Here is a 21853-nt window from a genome sequence, read left to right on the forward strand (position 1 = left end):
GTCTGAATGAGATACACCAATGACGTATTTGTGATCTTTAACAGTAATGAGATCCAATTAGAACGGTTCTGTCTCTGTATCATTGAACAAGCCCCATTCTTAATTTAAATGCAATTCCCAAATAACACAAATTCACTTTTTAAATCTACACTGCACAAACCAATGGGTTGTCTACTTCGGTATTTCAAAAAGCAAATGACAGAAATGCCCTACTAATGTATAATAGTTACCATCCAAAAGCTCTACGTGATAATTTACTGTTTGGGCAATTTCTCAGATATAGATGCACCTGTTCGGAAACACATGAATACAAACATCAGGCACAGAACCTGAGAAAGCGTCTAGCATCAAGAGGGTATCCCAGAAGGCAATTAAAACAAGCAGCCAAAAAGGCATTTAATATCCTGTGTGACATTACCTTACTACAGCATCAACAACGAACAGAGGAGGAATTGAAAAAATGACAGCAGTACTTAGTTACTCTCCATCAAAAATCACAAATAAACACCAAGAATCACTGACAAGAAAGCTTATCTGTAATGCGTGAATTTTAACACGCAAACCTATAGAATAAAATATACTTAAGATGGTTTATTCTTTTATCCACAGAGAGAGAAGAAATTAGCACATATGGAACCTTTCTCTGAATAACCAGAAAAACCTCCTGGAACCATGAAATTATGCCCAAGAAAGGTAATAATGATAGGGGTTCACCTTCATTAGTGCAGGTGTTGGACTATGGTTGGCCACCACGCTGTATAAATGTATCAAGAAATGATGCACACCAATAAACAGGAGTCCCTCTTTTTGGTCTTGAGGTACATGGCCAAACACAAGAAAGGTTGAGCGAAGGATGGTCTCCAAGGACCCTGAATTATCTAATGAACCTTTACGGTGGTTCGGATGAATGCATCACTAATTACAGAAGTTGCTGAAACAGCTCAACCGTACTAGAACGGGATATCTTTTTTCCGGTTCTATGTCATTTCATCGACACCCGTTTTTACAATGGGTGTTTTGCTGCAGTATTTCTGCTGAAAAAACATTTAGAAATTTGTTTTTAATTATTTTTGGGAGGATTCACCCCAAGCCCCCCATCATTAACCTATTTTTTTATTCCCAACCATCCCCAACCCTTTATATGTCCTTGGCCACCCCCTGAAAAAATGTCAAAACATTTTTTTGGGCAAAAATGCTGCACCAAAACACCATTTTGTAAAAATGGGTGTCGATGAAAGGACGCCTTTTTTCCACTATGCACAGATACCCAAAATAAATAAACCATAAAGGTTTGCAATAACATCATTTGTATGACCAAACTATGGTGTAGCGACGGCTATATATTCAAGTGAGGGTCTATTAAATAGAAACATCCCCATTTGAATGTATTATTCTCAGTAATTTCTTTAGAGTGGTATGAATATATCATACACCCCCAGAATATGGGTCGCTTTGGGGTAGTAACACTGGCACTAATACTACTATGTATAAATGGATGTTTTTTTAAGACAAAGTGAAAAATAGGATTTTTCTCTCTCACTATGACTTTTAGACAGGCATCATATCAACGCTGTCTAGTGACAGTGGTGCACACAAGGGACAATCAGGTTTTTCCAGAAGGGATAGTAGAAGTGCCTACTGAAAGTGCCCCAGCGTTCTTTTGACTAAACTGGAGGGGGAGGCAATTTTTGAAGTGCTCTGAAATAGCTGGATAGGAGACATGTAGCCCTCACCCAAACTCTATAATAGATAAATAAAGCACTCTGAGTAGAGTGATATGAGAGGGAACACGATATTCTCAATCTATCACACACCACAGCCCATGTCTTGAGCCTTTAGGATGGAGCAATGCTGGTGAAAGCAAAGTCTACCCAAGCTGATGATCCATATCTTGAACCCAGTGGAAGAAACACAAGAGCTTAAGGTCCGGTAATATCCATGCATACCTGTGGGAAGGCATCATCCGAGGACAGCAGGACGTTCTCTGGCTTCAGATCACAGTGTGCAATGTTCATTAAGTGCAGGTGTCGGAGAGCCACTAGTATCTAAGTCAGGGAAGCAAGACAGAATTGCAAAGTGCAAGGTTAGTGGCTGCGCTACAATCTTCCTCTAAGGAGGGACACCCACCGCCTTTCTCCAGCATTGCATCAAACCTGATGCAGACCACCCTAGCATTCCTTGTAAACGCTTAAATCAAAGATGTTCACCGGAAGACAACTTGACATTCATTTACAAGAGTTCCAGGTGAAACCTCCAGTACAAATACTGCTGAGAAGAAGTCTGGCAGTAAGTATGCAGTGTACAAATTTCTGACTTCCCACTTTTTCAAATCTTATTTTCTTGGTGATTTAAACAGCACCCACATGTGATATAACTCACTCCAGGGCACAGCTTTGGGGACAACCATTGATCCAGGTTAGCACTGAAGATGTTAATTAGCAATGTCGTGATTGTTCTTGGGTTTGAATGACCTCAAACAGCAATTAGTACATTGAGGGTAGGCCTACACAGAACAGGGATGCTCAGACAAAAGTTGCCCTTGACTATAACGTGGTTCTTCATATACACTTCTATGTTATTAGCTAACAACATGTTCTTGTCTAAAGAGGTCACTGTTGAATCGATAAAAAGAAGCCTGCATATTTTTAACAGCATGCACCAGCCTAGTCAGAAAGTTGATTTAACACCCCAAATACCACAGAGAAAGAAAACCCCACCTGTGTGGTGATGAATTTCGTGACCCGCTCAGGCAGTCGCCCCTTTTCGCTGGACAAGATCATCTCAAGCATGTCACCATGCAGCTTCTCCATGATAACAAACACACGGTCTGGCGTCTCAAACATGGCTTCCAGATTCACCACTCCTGGGTAGCGCAGGGCCTGCAAGAAGAGGAGGGGGAAATACACACATTGTAAGCAAACATGGATCTGAAAGAGAAGCTTGATTGCTTGTTTGTCAAGGAAGATAGAGAGTGACCCATCCCCCATCATCACCATGAGGACAGGACTGCTCTCAATTGTGATGTGATGCTATGCTGAGAACATAATATGACAATATTAAACATCACTACTGAAAGCATTATTCAGTGCTAGAACATAAAACACCACACTCTGCAGAGCTAAGTCCTTGGGCATTCATGCATATGAACCACTCCATAACTCCTGCAACGACATCTAAATATCCAACAAAAACGTAATTAGTCCATGACCTCCGTCCACAAACATCTAAATTGTTAAACGAGGTAAAGATGGGACCCAGTAGATTAGATGTTTACCTCCTACACCTCAAATCAACACCAGAATGCAATAACCTACTTCCGGAAAGGTGTGGGATGCAAAATGAGTGCTTTATTTGAGATTCGCAGACTGAACAATGCCGAGATTGCACTTTCCTCATCGTCCCCCCCCTCCCAATATTGGGAATTGCCTAGTACCATTTTCTCTTTGATTGATAGCCTTTGTGAAATGTACTTTCAACTAGCCTTGGATGTTGTTACCGTAATACTCATTTTATCACTCTTAATTTCTCTCTTTACTTTACGTAGCACCAACTATACATCTGGAGGTCCTACAACATCTCCCTGAAACTATACCATTGCTGTATCAAAGTCTCCCCAATTCTTAGACTCATGCCAAGTTCCTCATCCAAAAGAAACTCACCGTGAACCTTTTACCAGAGTCATGGCTAAGCACATAATGCAGCTCTTTTCTCGCTCCATTGAGAGTCAAAGCACAAAGCTGAGGGCATCTCCTGAGTAAATGCTGACAGGCTTAGCTACCACATTATAATGGGTCAAATCAGTCTGTAGGGTGCAACTGTTGTCCTTGCTCGCTCCCGGTCAGTTTGTCCTGAGCTCACCTAAAGTGTCTCAGTGCTCCCTAGAATGACTGCCTCTCTCTAAGAGGGGTCTGATATGAGCTTCTATGCATGTGGTCTTGGCAGAGCATGTATTGAAGATGTACCAGCTCTGGTGTACAAGCCCATGGTCTAGTTTTGCCCCTTCAGATATAATTTGGAGGACAGAAAATGCTTAGCCCACATTCCAGTTCTGTAGCTGTTTAAGAAACCATGTTGATATCTGTTTCAACTTCCAGCTTCCCAGTCCGTCCTTCAGTAGCACTCAACATTTTGCCATCCCTGGGTTCCTCCATGTCTGCTTTCAAGTCGTCTCACGTAACAATTGGGCTCCCTTCTATAGAGGGGCATAAAGAGTTCCTGGCAACACTATTAAGTTCTCAATTGTCTAAAGTGGAACTGCAATTGCATCAGCCTCCTAGTAACTTCCAGCTCACTCCCCAATGAAACACACTCTGCCGATATATGTCAATGGCTGATCGCATTCACATAAATCTGGAATGCCAACAATCCTTTCTAAATAACAGTATGTAAAACAAATCACCCACTTACCTGTGTCACAAAGTTAGTGATCACTAATGAGTACCCGGTCGCATTACCCTTTGAAGTATTTTTTGAGGCGTAGCTTTCCACGATGGAGTGAGGAGTTACCTACCGGTGCTCCAGAAGAAGATCCTGCAATAATCCTCTGCACCTACATACGGCAGCTGATTTTTGGAGAAGTGGTGTTGGAGGGTCTGCTGCATGACCCCGCCGACTGCTGAGAGGATTGCTTTAACCGTATGGCCGTTATTTACCGCAGTTTGGAGCCACGGCCAAGATGGCGGCATACGCTGGCATTCAGATGACTTTGCTGTGAAAGCGCGGCTGATCCTGATGCAGGGGCTTGCGCTGAGGCACAGATGTCCTGGCACCCTGGGTGGGCACATGTCGGTGGAGTGGGCTGACCTCCATGCTTGTCGTGGTGGTGTCTCCCAGACGAACAGCTGCTGAGTGTGCGTTAGGCGTGTTGCTGGACAGCTGGGCTGAGTGGCGGCCCTCGGCCTTTAAGACCTTGGACAGACTCATATAGTGCTCGCCCGTAAATTCATCTGCGCTGTGCCATAGACAAAAGAGATCCTGTGGAGCTTGGGACCCGGAGATGCCGTTGATGACATTGAGAACTGCTTGGTGGCGTCTGAACGTGGCCACGAACCTCACTCCTGCAGCCATTTCATCAGAGGGGGATTCAATGCATGCTGATTGCAGCCCTGGGGGTGAAGTGGGTCTGCATTGCATGTGCTGCGCTCCCAACTAAGGCTTGTGGAGCGGAGGGTGGACCACCCTGGCTGCTAGACTTGCGGCGCTCCACTGGACTGACTGGGCTGAACTGGCTCGTGTTATGGCCTGAATTCTGGGATTTCTCATGCCTGCCCCTGACAGGGTGGGTATTCTTGGATATGGACACTTCAGTCGGGTATTCAGCTACAACTGTAAAGGAAGTGATTTGATCCTTTTGCCCAGCAGCCATCTCTTCTCTACTGTGCTATCCTACCATTGAGCAGCTTGCCTGGTGCAACGGGATGCTGCCGTAATCCTCCCAGTGGCAGTCGGTACTGTCTTCTGTACCTCTTGCTGTACTCATCTGCGTGAGTTCTTTGATGCCTCTGAGCCTAATCCTTATACTCTGCTGAGGTAGCTATACCTCATGAGGCCCTACACTAGCACTTGGATGCAATAACTGGGAATGCCTTTTGTTGGTCAGTAACCTGCTGAGTGGCTTTGCTGACAGTTCTGGGGGATTGCAGAGAACTTGCATTGACTGCCCCTGCTTGCTCGGCAATTTTCAAGTGCCACCGTATGCTCAATATAGCGGAAACTAAGGTGAAAGGGAATCCGAGGAAGACCATCATGGACTCGTTTGGGCCTAAGGGTTCCCAGAAAGATCCCCATCAGAAAGATAGCCCGCAGACCAATGCCCCTCGCCCGCACGACCAGGAAGACAAAGTGCTGGTGGCAGTTGCGGTGCTGCACACCTCCATTGAATACAAAATTGATGAGGTCAAGATAGATGTGAACCTCTTGCGAAAGTATGTGCGGTCGTTATGCTCCCGAGTGGCGGCTAATGAGTAGCCAATCTTGACAATGAAGACTGACACAGAGATGCTGAAGGCTACGATGGAGGAGCTGGTATGTAGAAACAGGATCCTTGAACAACGAGCCAAAAATGCAGAGGGCAGGTCCCGCTGCAATAATATCTGCATTTTGGGAGGGTGAGGAGGGACCTGACCCCACGTTCTACATTGAGAACCTACTGCTGCTGGAAATCGGTCCTGGAAAGTTATCTTAGGGCTTCACCGTTGAGAATGCACAGAGATCGCAGGCACACCACCCACCTCTGGCGCACCTCCTTACCCCGTTATTGCATGGATCCTTAATTTCCGGGACAGGGAGACAATACTCAAGTTCTCTAGAGAAGGTAGTACGATCAAATGTGGATCATCACTACTGGTGATTTATCCAGACTATGGGCCTCATTCCGAGTCCGGCGCTAATGGAAAAACGATGGCGGTAAAGTAATTCCGCCATCCTTTTCCGCCGTGGACTATTCCGACCCTTCACACCGTAATTACCGCCGCCGTAAAGTACGGCGGCATAAATAGCGGACCAGTGTCGCGCGCCCGAGACACCACGTCGGAAATAACGCTAAGGCGTAAACCAGTGCTGATCCCAAGTAAAGCGGACACGGTAAAAACGGCCTCCACAAGGGCGCAAAGTACCTTAACGCCATGGCGTAATTACCGGCATCGCAGAGAAGGTGTTAACAACCCTGAACAGTGCCAGAAAGAGGAACAGGTGCACCCAATCAGCACAGGTGGAGTCCATAGAGTCAGGCACAGCACAAAAGGAGCACACCCACACACCACACCCCCTCCCACACCAAGATGATACCAATTCTTGCAGCATTCATGGAGCTGGAGGCCCTGCTTGCAAGGCAGCAACGACGACAACATCAACAACAGCAACCACAGCAACCACAGCCCCCACCACAGAGGATACACAGGAGGAGAAGGAGGCAGAGACAGGCCCAGCATGCCCTACCGGTGCAGCCACCATTACCACGCCGTCAGCCCCCAATTCCACGCATCAGACCCACCCCCTTCAACCTCACACCAGAGCAGATACACACCCTGTACCGGCTTGACCGGGACACGATAACCACCATAGTGGCCCTGATACATAACGACATAGTGAGCCTAATAGAAATCAGCACTGCCATCCCCCCTCTACTAAAGGTAGTGTCTGTGCTCCACTTCCTTGCCACAGGGACCTACCAGCATACAGTGGGGCACATGCATGGCATTTCACAGCCCATATTTTCCCGGATACTCAACCAAGTGCTCGATGCCCTCCTCAAGCACAGAAGGGACTACATATGCCTCCCCCGGACTCCCCAGGAGACATATGATACCAAAGCTGCCTTCCATGCACTTGCAGGCATGCCAAATTGCATAGGTGCCATCGACTGCACCCACGTAGAATTGGTGGTTCCCCATGCCATGGAGGTGCCGTATCGTAACCGCAAGCAATATCACTCCATCAACGTCCAGATGGTGTGTAATGCCAGTAAAGCCATCACACAATGCAATGCCCGATACCCCAGATCAACTCATGACTCCTTGGTCCTGCGCAACTCTACACTACCACGCTACATGGAGCGACATGCTGAACGACGTACCTGGCTGCTTGGTGAGTAACCGGAATGGGCCATGGCAGTCCATTGGGGCTGTGAGTAGGCTGTCAGCATACTCCACCCGGGTGGTAAAGGGGGGGGTAGAGAGATGCATAAGGGTGGGACAGTCAACGCCATTGTACGATGTAATGGGGTGACTGTATCCTGGGACATGTGTGCATGGCCAGTGAACACCTGCTGCAATGTCAGATTAGCCCAATTCTCCACCATGATTGCACGAACACTTACCTTCATTCCACTCTCATGCAGGTGATGCTGGCTACCCATTGAAGCCGTGGCTCATGACCCCGGTCCGCAACCCACAAAACAGGCACCAGGAGGACTACAATAGATCTCATACCCGTACACGGGTGGTGATAGAGCAGACCTTCGGCCTTTTGAAGGCACGATTTCGTTGCCTCAGCCGGTCAGGTGGGGCCCTCATCTACAGCCACGAGAAGGTGGCCAAGATCACCATGGCATGTGCAATGCTGCACAACATGTGCATCCATCGGAACGTGCCACTGCCCCCTGACGTGGGTCTGCTACCACCAGAGGAGGAGGAGGAGGAGGAGGAGGAAGGAATGGCAGGACAGCATCACGGGGCCGATGCACAGGAGGGACGTCACGTGCGACAAGCATTGATTGACCAATATTTCTGAGTCACAAGTCAGCTGAGGGGGTGAGGATGACAGGACATTGGGCACTGGGTGTGGGGATACATGTACTACATGCACTGTGAGACATTAAAAGACACATGCACAATGATCAATGTCCACTCTGTTTTCCAGGATACACCAAACTGTGTATTGTATAATCATGTGAAAACATGTACAAATAATCCTCCACCCTCACCCCCCTCCCCCCCAACTCCCACGCACACCCTCACCCCCCCAACTCCCACGCACACCCTCACCCCCCTCATCCTCCCCCCACAACAGCCCCACAATGGTCCCATCAATACTACATAGGCCACATGTGTGTGGCTTCATAGTCAATGGGCACGCCCCGAGCATGAGGAATCATTTTCGCATTGTGCGTTGTGACCTGCAGACCAGGCTGGTCTGCGTGGAGGAGCACTGGGAGGGTGGTTCCTCCTGCTGGGGCTGAGGTCTGGGGGTTGCTGCCTCCAGGGCATCAGCAATCCTGCCGAGCACCTCACAGAGCCGGTTTGTGGATGTAGTGATGACCTCGCCCAGAGCCTGCAGGTCATTGTGATGCACCAACCCTGATTCCCGGTTGTCCCGGAGAAACTCCTCAATCATGGCCGTGAGGTTCTGGGAGTGCACAGCTTCTGCGGCCGATGTGGGGGATGTGGTTGGCAGGCTCGGTATTGGGCCTGCAGGCCTCTCAGGTGTTTCGGCAGGGGAAGTGGGCTGATGTGAGACAGGTGTTACCCCTTCGCCTGTGAGACCTGGGCCATCACTCGACCCGGAGTCGCTGTGTGCAACCTGGCTGTATGATGGTGACTCAGGGCTGTAGACGTTGGTCTCCTCCACGTTGACCACGGAATAGGATGTGGGGCTGTCTGGCACACTAAGGAGGCACATGGCAGCATTCTCCCCTGACATGCTGGATTCCTCAGGGTGCAGCGTGGGGCATGTTTCCGGCGGAACTGCAGCCATGTCCAGGTGCTCGGGTGGGGGTTGTGTACCCTCCATGGGGGTTGCTGGAGCAGTTGGTGTAGTATGGGCCTTATGTCTGCCAGCAGGTATGCGCTGTACCCTGCCCCTGTCCCGGGAGGTACTTGGCCGGGAGCCTTCCTGCTCCTCACTTTCATGACCGCTACCTGTGGGGGGCAAGAGAGAGACAGCATGATCAATGATCTGGGGGTCATCATGACTTCAAGCCTATGGTAACACATTGGGAGAGCAGCGTCTTGGTGATATTTTGGTCGGTGAGTGAACTTGGCTTGGATGGTAAAAGCATACTGTTGGCGGGGTCAATCATGTTGGCGGAGTACTGTGGTGAGTGACATTGACCAGCTTTCTGTGTGGCATGGCCAATATGGGTGTCAGCCTTGCACCTGACATCATCCTGGGTCCCACTTGTTACGACATGGATGCAGGGGGGGGCTACGAAGCAAACATGATGTGACTCTTTGGCCGGCCCTTTGCGGTGAATTACATTAGGGATGCATGTACTGTTTGGACTCATGACACTCACCTGCATCAGCGGATGAGGAATCACCGCAATCCATTTCGCCCACACCTTCGATGGCTTGTGTGCCCATCATCTCCGCACATGTTTCCTCCCAGGGCATCATTTTAATGGGTGAGCCTGGGCCTCCTCCTGTCTCCAGGGCCTGCTGACGGTTTGCTGACATGATGGCCCGCACCCTGAGACGGAGGTCATCCCAGCGTTTGCGGCAATGCGTTGTGCTGCGGGGGGTGTTCCCAATGGCGCTCACCCTCTGTGCGACCAACTCCCATATCTCCTTCTTTCTGAGGATGGTGGGCCTACGCATGTCGCTGCAGAATACGATATCTGCATGTTCATGCAGAGTGTCGACCAGGACCTGTAACTCATCCTGGGTGAATTTTTCTTTTCGGATGCGCGCAGCGCCCTTTTTCAGAACTTTAGGCATGATGATCTTCTCTGTTGTATATTTGGTCGATCTGAGTCCTGTATGGAGTCCTGTATGACCTGTATGGAGAGGATTGCAATGGATTGTGATTTTAAATATGGCCGCCGTGATGCTTCCCGTTCCTGTGTGATGACGTTATTTCCGTTTCCGGTATTTAACGGTGGCCGTAATTTACGGTTAGCGTAAATTACGGTCTCCGCTAATTACGTATTCCATCGAAGGTGATGGTGTTAATTACGTCTAGGTTTATGGCGGTAAGGGGTTTGACGGGACCTTTTGCGCTATGCCGCAAGGGAGTTTACCGCCATGGCAGAATACTCGTGCACGCGAAGTCGGAATATGGTGGAAATAGCGCCTTCCGACCACATCGTACATGGTATTTACGCCATGGCGGTAATTACTGTTACTTACCGCCGGACTCGGAATGAGGCCCTATATCCCTCTGGTACAAAAAAAAGAGAAATATATTTGTTCCAGCTAAAGAGAGGCTTCACAAGCTGGGACTCAAATACATCTTAATTTACCCAGCTGGGCTCAAGGTCATCTATAAAGGCAAATCCTTATTCTTTGAACAACCTAGTGAGGCCAAGCAATGGATGGATAAGTGTGGCATGCCGTCTGGACCTGAGAAAAGAACGGAGGGTTCTGAGACTGGCTGACTGACATTCTGCTATTATCTGCAGACCGGTGTACACCTTGCTCAGCTATGGGACCCTAACTGAAACCACAAGTGTATGGTGCTGTGTTGATGACACTTAAAGACGCCTCAGGAACTGAATGTGAGATCTTGCAATCCGGACTAGGTACGCTTTGCCACAGCGCAAGCAGTCCACAACCCCAGGGCGGATGTTCCACTGGGGGAGCCTTCACAGCAGCCCTTCCATGCGAACCTCTGGAGCGTTTCTGTTCTTGGGGGATAGGAATATTTGAGCGGTTTTACACAGCTGAGCCATCTGTTTCTATTAACTGTTGTGGTTTGATCTTATTCAAGTTCACCTCTTTTGGTTTTGGGCAGTGTTGTGGCATGGATGGTGGTGTGTGGGCACTTGCATTGGCTGTGGGCGATATGTGGTGGGCTTTGGGGGTGGGCACGCAAAGACAGTGCGGGTGGTGTCCAGATGCAGCCTACTCATGTGCTACAGGAGGAAGGTGGGTGGGAGGGATCTGTGCACCCTGAGCGATGACTACACTTTATATCATGGAACATCCGCGCAATGTCCTCATACCTATTTATTTATTTATTTATTTATTTATTGTTCATTCGTTTGGCGCTTATACAATTAGCAAAACTGTTTCAAAGTGCCCACAGGGCCACAGGGTGGGGTCAGGCGAGGTAGACAATGAATGACATCAAAGGTAAATAATTTAATTAATAGTGCAATAGGGAGACTAACAGGGAGGGGAGATGAACTTACTATGCCTTGTGAGTGTTCAGAAAGTGCAAGTGCGGCGGGTTTGGAGATAAGGGATAGGCGATGTAGTGCTTATGGAGAAGTGCTCGGGGTGAAGTGCTAAGAAGAGAACAACATAAGTGCAACCTCCCATGGGGAGGGTGAGCCAAGTAAGTGCAGTAATAGACAGTGGCTGGGATGAGAGATGTGGGAGGGTCAGTGCCCCAAGGAAACATAAGGGCCCCGCACATCAGTCATGCTACTGTATGATTAGCAGGCAAGAGAGGAGGAGAAGGAAGAGGTAAAGAGAAATGTCTTGAGGCTTTTCCGGAACTTAAGGAGGTCCTGCCCAAGATGCAGAGGAAGAGGGAGGCTGTTCCAAAGGAGGGAGGCAACTTCGGATTATTTCCCAATTACGAAGGAGACAGATTTCCATCACCCTACCTCAGGAAATGCACTTATTAGTAGAGGAGCTCCCTAAAATGATTGCCAAATGGGGGGGGTGTCGGGTATGGCTCACCATACTCAAAATATGCTGGAGGTGTTCTGCTGTGGGTTGCTGGGTCTGTACCATTCAAGTTGGTCAAGGTGGTAAACTGATGATCAGTGCAGGTTAATAACTGTGTGAGGCTTCATTGAACATAGAGATGTCTGTAAGGTGAACTCATATGCCCCAAACCACGTCGCTTCCGCCTACTTTTGTTCCCTATACAAGAGACTGACACATCTCAGGGGTCTCTTCTGGAGATGGGGGTCAAATGTAATTGTACAATAAGGGCCTCATTACGATTTTGGCGATAGCCATGCCGCTATTGGCGGCATGGCTGCCGCCAAAATCGGGTCCGGGTTCCCAGAATGAGGAATTACCGGGCCATTCCGAGTTCGGAGGGCCCGGTAATTCCTCCCTCTGGGAACCAGGACCCGGGCCTTCCCCATTCCCATTTCAGCCCCATAGGGCTGAATGGAAATGGGAGAGGGAGCAAACAACGGGCCGATTACGAGTGGCCCGTTGTTTGCTCCCTCTTCCCCCAGCGGGACCCGGTCTGCACGTTTGGTTTCACCAGAAATCATAATCAGGCGGTACGGGGTTGACGGCACCGGCACCTTTACCGGAGCCGTTAACCCCTTACCGCCTGACTTGTAATGAGGCCCTAAGTACCACATTAGATAGATCAGATTGTAGATACACCCAACCCTCCCCCGCAGCCAAGACCTTGAGTACCATGCTGCAAGACCTCTCCTTAGTTGATATTTGGTAGGCTCTCAACAGGGACAATCGAAGTTATGCTTATTACTCTCCACTGCATAGGGTACATACTGGGATTGAATGCTTGATTGAGTTCGTAATTGCAACATACGCTGGCATGACCATCTCTGATCATTCTCCACTCGTTGTTACCTGTCTGATCATTCTCCACTCGTTGTTACCTGGACCCTTCTGGGTTCGACCGCCCCCGTCCCAACCTGGTGTATGCTTACGAATGCCCTCTCTGATGAAGTGTTCCAGGGCCACTTAGCAGATGTGCTGCAGCAATACTTAGATATTAACATGGGCAGTGTGGATAGCTGCAGCACGATATGGGAGGCCCATAAGGTTGGGATACGAGTTGAGACGATTGCCAGGCCGGGGAGATTAGGAAGAGTTTAACCTCAGAATTGGGTAGATTGGAGGATAGTATACAGGAGCTTGAGGAGATGGACAGTTAAGAAGGTCCAAATGAGGAGGTCCTGCTGCCTCTGCATATAAAGTGTCCTGAAACCTGGGAACGGCTACAGAAATTTGATTATAGTGAACACACCTCCAGAATGCATAGAGAGGGGGACAAGACTGGTCGGATGTTAGCATGGCTGTGTAAGAATGAGAAGCCCAGGCATGAAATTACTGAGATTATCGATGAATGTGGTGAAACCTGGAAGTCTCAGTCAGCCATTAATGATATTTTAAGTAGGTACTATCAGTGGCTTTACGGTGTGAGCGAGGCGGCAGATATAATTGAGGTTCAGTATGAGGTCCTGCTGCCTCTGCATATAAAGTGTCCTGAAACCTGGGAACGGCTACAGAAATTTGATTATAGTGAACACACCTCCAGAATGCAAGGAGAGGGGGACAAGACTGGTCGGATGTTAGCATGGCTGTGTAAGAATGAGAAGCCCAGGCATGAAATTACTGAGATTATCGATGAATGTGGTGAAACCTGGAAGTCTCAGTCAGCCATTAATGATATTTTAAGTAGGTACTATCAGTGGCTTTACGGTGTGAGCGAGGCGGCAGATATAATTGAGGTTCAGTATACACTGGTGCATATTAATCTGCCTAAAATCACAGCGGTACAAGCCGCAGCCCTAGAAGCACCCATAACTGAGGATGAGTTGCAAAGTGTTATCATGTCAGTGCATACTGGTAGGACTCCGGGTGGAGATGGACTATCATCTGAGTTTTAAAGCCTATAATAACATGTTGGTGCCAGTGCTCCTTTAAGTGTTTGAGAAGGCCTATGAGACTGGTTGGTTGCCCGATAGCATGTGCAAATCGACAATTGTACCGTTCTTAAACCTGGGAAGCCACACTGTTTATGTAACTCCTACAGGCCGTTGTCGATGGTAAAATAAGAGGTTACGATCCTAACGGAACAACTGGCTGGTCGCTTAAAGCGTGTCATTGGCTCTATAATAAATTGTTACTGGCTTTGTCCCGAATAGCAGCACGTCATTGAACCTGCGCAGGCTCCAGTACATCATTGGCAGGACCCAGAAACATGGTGCACCCTATGCGGTGGCTTCATTGGATGCCATTAAGGCCTTTGATTCTCTTTATTGCCATTGAAAGGCTTTGGGATTGGCGCTGGGTTCTCTCGATGGGTTAAACTGATTTATACTGCACCGGTGGCTAGTGTGCGTAAAGGTAAGTATGTCTCTACGGCCTGGAATATACATAGGGGCACAAGGCAGGGCTGTCATCTGTCGCTGATGCCATACATCATTGCGTTAGACACACTTGCGGCCTTTCTGCGCTCTGTGTTTGCAGATGTAGGGATATTGATTGATGGGACACGCCATTTAATTTCGCTGTATGCTAATGACTGTCTCCTGTATATGCATGACCCTTTAAATAATCTCCCTATGGTGCTGGAGGTGTTGGATAATTCTGCGAAGCTCACTGGCATCTCCTTTAGCAAAGAAAAGTCCTGTATCTTCCCACTTGCTGGGCTCAGCAAGTGGAGGCGGTGGGTGTGTGAAGATACAAGTGGACCCCTATAAAATGCCTGTTGGATGTATACATCCCCCCAACCCCTGCAGATAACTCTAAGCATGTGGTTAGAAGTATGGACCTGACCTGAATTCTCGTCAAATGCAGAATTGCTATCTCTTGGAGGGATTGGTTGAGATGGTCCACGGCAGAGACGGTGGAATAGTGCAGGGCCTTGAATAGTGCCATGAATGAGCCCACTGTGAACCTTGAAGCTTGGAAGACTCTCCTCCAAGCGATGTTGCCTCGCTATGACACTAAACCTCCTTGAGCAATTACTGATACATGTACACTTGCTTATGGTATGTTATATGTTGATTCGATGTTTAAGTGACTATGGGCCTCATTACGAGTTTGCCGGTACAGTAACAACGGTACCGGTAAGCTTGCCGGTACCATTGTTACCGTACTGGCAAAGTACGAGTTCTGGTACCGGCACCCGTGAGCAGAACATGACGGTAGCACCGTTAACGTTATTAACGGTATCGGTGCTACCACCTTCCCCATCCCCGAGTCCTATAGGGCTCAAGTGGGAATGGGGAAGAATTTTTTTCGCTGCCCAGAAAAGGCCAATTACGGGGTCCGGCAAGGTCATAATGACGTGGTAATTGCCCATTTCTGGACGCCAGAAAAAAATGAATACTGGCGGCAGCTGTGCTTGTACTACTGGCACGGCTACCGCCAGCCTCTATGTCTCGAGTTTGTACTATGCTAAATCCCTTGCAATGTTGCCCTGGATATCTATGCTCATTATGCCATTTGTTTTTCATGCCTACTATCAAGTAATGTGATTGTTGATGTATATGTTGCCACGTTAATTGTCCAATGGTTGGGTTTTATATTGTCTTTATGTTTGTATTGTTTTCTTTTGTGTTTGTTCGCAAAAAACTCAATAAAAAGATTTTAAAATAAAATTACCCTTTCAACTTTTCATAAGTGTTCGAAGTGGGCGGGAGCGAATGGGATGGGAGCGGTGCTCTTCTACTTTTTTAAAATAGGTTTTACTGTTCCCATACTATTATTTTAAAAAGAAACCGTTCCAGAATGATTTCGTTTTATAATAAAAGTGTAGGAAGAAGTTGAAACTTGCACTTTCAGAGCACTGCACTGAACATTCCCTTAAATTGCAAGCGCAATCGTTTGAGGGTTTGTATTGTGTGCGGGAGGGGGCGTGGTGATGGGGTTTGTGGGGACTGGGGGCAGGGCGATAGGGAACATGATTCCACTGCTTCTTTTCGTACACTTCGACCACTGCTTTTCATTCAATACATTTGCCATAGTAAACACGATTACCATCCTTGAAAAGCCATAGCATTGTATGCATGAGTCCCATGATGAAAACACGTGTTCTCTGTCACTCAAGCCAAAGAGAAGCAGAAGTCTTTCAATGACAGGGCAGTTGCATCTGATATTCACAGAGAGTATGGAGAAACAGTACCTGGGCAGCAGATGCTATTAAAGGGATGGTCTAGTAAAAAATTTTATTTAAAAAATAGATAGGCCACATAAAAAAAAAAATACTAGCATCCTCCGTTTTAAAACTTCCTATGTAAATTTTTGAGCTATTCAAGCTCAAAATTCGAAAAAGCAAGCACAGGGGCGCAGCCATTTTGTGAAATGGAGGCCCTCCTGTGCTGGCTTTTGCTTTTGCAGCACTAATGAAGGAAAAGCCAGCGAGCTGTAGTAAACAAAGTCTACCGCTGGGTGGCTTTCCCTTCATTAGTGCCGGGACTCGGAGGACGCGGACCGGAGACCAGAGCAGGAAAGCTGCAGCTGAATCTCGGTAAGTGCTATTTATTTTTTTTACAAAAAATAAGCACTAGCTGCGGTTTTTTTTCTAAGTTTTCCGGGCTGGAGGAGCCTGGAAAACTTAGAAATAAAACCGCAGCTTTAAAAACGTTGTATTTATGTTTGCGGTTAAAACGGAGGATGCTAGTATTTTTTTTTTAATGTGGCCTATCTATTTTTATATAAAAATGTTTACTAGACCATCCCTTTAATAACACAGGCACAGGTTGATTTGCCCCAGTGTTAATGGCTCCAGAAACTGAGGTAAGAGCCAGAATGAAGCAAGATAGTTAATCAAGGTGTTCAGGTCTGTAGGAGTGTTATAGCTATTAGCATCCCAGTCTGTGACCTGTGTCGCTGAAATGCTCCTGTTATTTAAGTTGTGACCTTTCTCAAGCAGAGAGCATGGGATGTTTCACAAGTAAAGAAAACTACGAATAAATAGGCCGCCAATGAAAGGAGACGGCAACTTCTAGTAGCTCCTCCTGTGTTTCCATAGGTCGCCACTCCAGATGCCCTGCCAGAATGATGATGAGAGCGACAGTCAAATATATCTGTACTATGTGCAGAGTACATTTGGAGAGACCAAGAGAGGTGGTAGGAAGCAGAGAGTGTCAGGGGATGAAAGCCATCAGTGGGAGGGAGTGCACATGACGACCAGCACTTCTGTGGGACGGGAGGCTAGCCTTTCTGAAAGCATGATTTGCCTGTACATGAGGCAAGACCAGTGGTCCAAGCACTCTGAATGGCCAGTGTCCATTATTGTGTAAAGCACAGGGTGCTGATATTGATTATATGCTTAGAATACTTCCCATTGTCTGGAAGAGAATTTCACAAGGCTTTGTTTACAATGTGTAGCCTTTTCACTGCATAACGAGAAGCCATTTTGTTTTACCCTTTAGATATTAAGTGAACAAAAGGAGCTCCCTCACAACTTTAGTCGTTTTGGATCCCCCACAACACAATGGTAACTGGGACTCCTTTTTACAGCTTCCCGTGAAATTTCAAAGACCATGGGCCTCATTACGACTCCAAAATCGGGTCCGGATCCGGGTTCCCTGAATGGGGAATTACTGGGCCAGTCCGAGTTTGGAGGGCCCGGTAATTCCTCCTTCAGGGAACCTGGGCCCTGGGAATGGGTGCGGGAGCTAACAATGGGCCGATTACGACCGGCCCGTTGTTAGCTCCCTGGTCCCCTCGCGGGACCTGCTCTGGACGTCTGGTAAAACCAGACATCCACATCGGGTCCCGCGAGGGAGCCTCGTAATATTGCGGAATGGGTTTAACGGCGCAGCCACCATTAGCGGCGCCCGTTAACCCATTCCGCAATAGTCGTAATGAGGCCCCATAGCTTCCTACTGACTGGATACATTCCATTTTGTTTCTACTGCAGATTTCTTTCTTTCAGTGTTTCCTCTGCTACTGTTGCTTGATCACAACCCTGTCTTCCCATGGCTTGACGTTGGCCCCTCTCTACGGTGCAGCTATCAACCGGTCTCTTCCTGTGGGTGGCCCATAGTAGGCTGAAAGGAAGTTGTGGCGCATGTCCAAATTAAGTTAGGTGAACCCCTTACCTCTAACTGCGATGCAGGCCAACCAGATGCACCGTCAAAATAATTCATCCATACCGTGTACTTTAAAGTATTAACATGTAAAAAAGCAGTGGAAAGGTTCCACCTATTATGGGGATAGAAGAAGAGCTTTCAACTGGTGCCATGTTTAGTATTAATGTAAAATTGTACTATGAACACATTTCTGTGTATACTCATCCAAATTCAGAATAATCTTGTTAACATCATTAAGTCTAATTTGGTGATATACTGACACGTGTTTAACAGTGTAAAATGTGCTTGTTTCAATGTCTCCGATTTGCAGTGTTTCTCATAGTGCGCATCAATTTTGGACAGCCAGCTTTCTCAAGTCCAGGTGAACCAGTTGCGCGTGAGGCTGGGAATGTGTCACTCTTTCTCCGTGCAGGGGTGCTGCGGTGACCAGCTGAGCAGGGCGCCATCAAACGCTGTAGTACTTTTGGTATTACCCAAATTGACCTTTTACAATTGACCTTTTGCACAATTGTCCTAATTATAATGGTCCTAACTGACCTTCTGCACAATTGACCTTTATATTATTTCATTTATTGTATATATGTATTGGGTTGGTTTTGGATTATAAATAATATAAGGGGATTGGGTGGGGGTGTTCCAGGGTTTTTTAGATTGGGTGAGGGGTTGCGGGGGGTTTCAACCCCACATACATGTCCTAATTGACCTTCTAAATTGGGTCAATTCTCCTGAGGTCAATTCTCCCGAGGTCAATTGTGTAAAGGTCAATTAGTATACAACCGTACTTTTTCCGCCCGGAAGAAGTCTGTGGGTTTCTGACTTCCTCCTAGACTGAGGGATTCTGATTTCAAGGCTCTCCTACTTTAAGAAATGCTGATTCTGTGTCCCCCATTTCTCGGTAGCTCTAGCTCTAGCTATGACACTTCTAGTCCTAGGGACTCTGACTAGGGGACCTCAGTAGCCTGTAGGGATGTGACTCTGAGTCATTCCTAGTCAGACCGTGTCTGAATCTAAGTCCTCTCTAAAGAGAAGGGAGCTGACTGTAAGACCACTCCAGTCAAGGAGTCTCTGAATCTGAGGTCCTCCTAGTCTAAATACTGCGGACGCATCTGAGTACCTAAACTCAAGGGCTCTGAGTCTTAGAACTTCCCATCAGAGAATGTCTGATTCGGACACCCTACTTGTCTGGGTGGCACTGATAATAAGGGTGTTTCAATCTTTATATATAATTTATATTGTGTGTAAGCCCCCAAGAGAGCAAGCAGACATATCACATTAGAAGAGACATTGAAAGGCTTTGAATATCCAACTCTGACACCTGCCACTTCTGATATCCTCCAAACTTAGAACCCACCCTAGCCGGAGTGCCTCTCTCTCTGAGTCACTCTAATTTCAGGCCTCCACGCTTTGATACACTCACAGTCCGGGTGGATATTAGTCTGAAGGCCCCCTTGTTTGACGATATCTGACACATAGACCATTCTGATTTCTGTCTCTCACTCAGAGACACTCCCTACAGTAACGGGCTCTTATAGGAGGGGTTCTGATTTTGACACGTTCCCTGCCTGAGGACTATAGGACTCTCCTTGCAGGAGAAGTAGCAACACTGACATCTTACTCTGATGAGTTGTGACTCTGTGACCCTCTCTATCACTGTGGCATCCCTCTATTCTGCAGATCTCTGTCTGTGAGACCCTCCTAGTGCCAGGTGGGTACTCCTTCCTGGTATAAGGACTTCTGACTTCGAGACCCTCTCATTTCAGAGGAGCTTTGACTTTTGGACATATTTGATCTGAGGGACAAAGCCTCTTACACCATCCTAATCTGAAAGGCTCTGACTCTGAGATCCACACTCTGACTGATAGAGCCTCCTGTCCTGAGAAGCACTGATAAGGAGATCTTCCTACTCCTACTGTGAGGGGCTCAGAGGTTCAAGTAGTGGGAACTTAGACTATAACACCCTCAGAAACAGGGGTCCTCTGTCCTGGCCGCCCCCTAACTTTGGCTGGTAAAGAGATGTTTTGAGCCACACTGCCATTAGAGTGACATTATTCTGAGTTTTTAGCTTTATATTTATATAGTGGGAGTAACTTCTTGAAATATTGTCATGTTATTAATATCACTAACATTGTTATAGTATTTATTGAGAGTGGAGCTAGATTCGGGAAGCAACAAAGTCATACGGGAAGTACACAGGGGGAGCAGGGCTCTAGGGGAGCAGGGAGCTAACAACGGGTGGGGGCTGGTCTACCCTTCATGCTTCTATTTAACATAGCCCCATGGCATGTGTGACTAGCTCTCTCAATCCCATGGCACGTGTGACCAGCTCTCTCAGTCCTATTTTTTCATTTGCAGTCAAGGTGCAGCTATGATAAATGTTGGCCACCAAATCCCAGAGGGCGGAGAAAAGGCGAGGACTTTATGGACTACTCACACGTACGTAGCCTGTGCTATGTGTGCTTTGAATCCATTTACAGCAAAGGTGACATATTGCTGTACTGATCACTGGGAAGGTGCTTAAAGTAGCACAGCCAGAAGTAGGTTTCCTTTTGTTTTACTAACAGTGTTGTCTAGGGTGTAGTGCGTAACCCAAAGCTCGATCTAGCTATATTTTCAAAACATGTTAGCTACTTCCCAATAAGGAACTTCAAACAATTTGAACTATGTCTTTGATTGTTAAAAAAACAGCTTTGGGAAATATGCATCAATCTCAGGTACAGCTTTTAGTGTATGGAGATTATATGAGGTTTTGCATGGAGTCGCTGAATCTGATAAGTGCAGATTATTCAAAGAATATGTGCGTGCAAATAATGTCACCTTGGGCCTTGCTTGATTCTGGAGTGAAATCCCTAAATAAAAGAATGTAAGATTTTGAGTGGTGGGCATCTATCCTATGAGGTGTTACTGTATCAAGGGCAATCACACCCTAAACAACACCTAGTGGCTCATTTTAAATGTATTTATTTTATTTTTACATTTGTAAAGCGCTCTGAAATCATGGGCATCAAGGCGCTGGTTTGTTAAGGTTATGGTTACAGTACATGCATGTTACTTTATATGCTTCAGGTTTCAGTTTTCTTAAGGATATGGTTACAGAACATCACATTATGCAAGTGGTGCAATGGCACAAAGAGGGTAGGTGCATGGACTGGAGAAGCCACACTTCATGGTACAGGGGGCTACATCAGGTGACCAGATACATCCAGACACAATCAAGGCAAGTGCCCAGTCAGGTAAAACCACGCCTCATGGTAGAGGGGGCTACCTCAGGTGGGCTGTTACACCAGGGCATGATCAAGGAAGGTGCATAGTCTGGCAAAGCCACGCCTCATGGTGCGGGGCGCCACACTAGGTGCACAGACACAACAGGACACAATCAGGGTAGGTGCAAAGCCTGGCAAAGCCACACCTTGTGGTACGGGGGCCTGCTTAGCTGTACAGGTACAATCAAGTAAGTTACAGGAACATAAAACCAGCTCAAGGCTAGGGGAGCCAAATCAGGTGGTTTACGGGCACATATCATAGCCAACGCAAGGCTGGACGAGTCAAACACAGGTAGGTTACAGGCACATCAGGCACTTGGTATGGCCCACAAGGTCTCCTAGGCAGATGGATTGGACCTGGGACTACAGTGTGCAGAGGAAGTCACAGGCATTACGGCAGGCACTCAGTATGTCATACAAGTTCTCCCAGGCAGCTGAAGTGGGCCTG

The 21853-nt window shown here is 47.4% G+C and overlaps 1 protein-coding gene across 2 annotated transcripts in view; it reads right to left on the reverse strand.

Annotated features, from left to right (window-relative positions):
- The window catches only part of LOC138566995 (serine/threonine-protein kinase D3-like), a 441766-nt gene that overhangs the window by 23989 nt on the left and 395924 nt on the right, over window positions 1-21853 (reverse strand). For both annotated transcript variants that reach the window (XM_069644794.1, XM_069644795.1), the window contains 2 exons: window positions 2718-2879; window positions 1947-2045 (listed from right to left, as the gene is read on the reverse strand). In XM_069644794.1, the coding sequence (XP_069500895.1) occupies window positions 1947-2045; window positions 2718-2879 (261 nt within the window). The remainder of the gene's footprint in view (window positions 1-1946; window positions 2046-2717; window positions 2880-21853) is intronic.

Source organism: Ambystoma mexicanum, chromosome 2p (genome assembly GCF_040938575.1).
Source record: "Ambystoma mexicanum isolate Mex_15411 chromosome 2p, UKY_AmexF1_1, whole genome shotgun sequence".
NCBI classification, from domain to species: Eukaryota; Metazoa; Chordata; class Amphibia; order Caudata; family Ambystomatidae; genus Ambystoma; species Ambystoma mexicanum.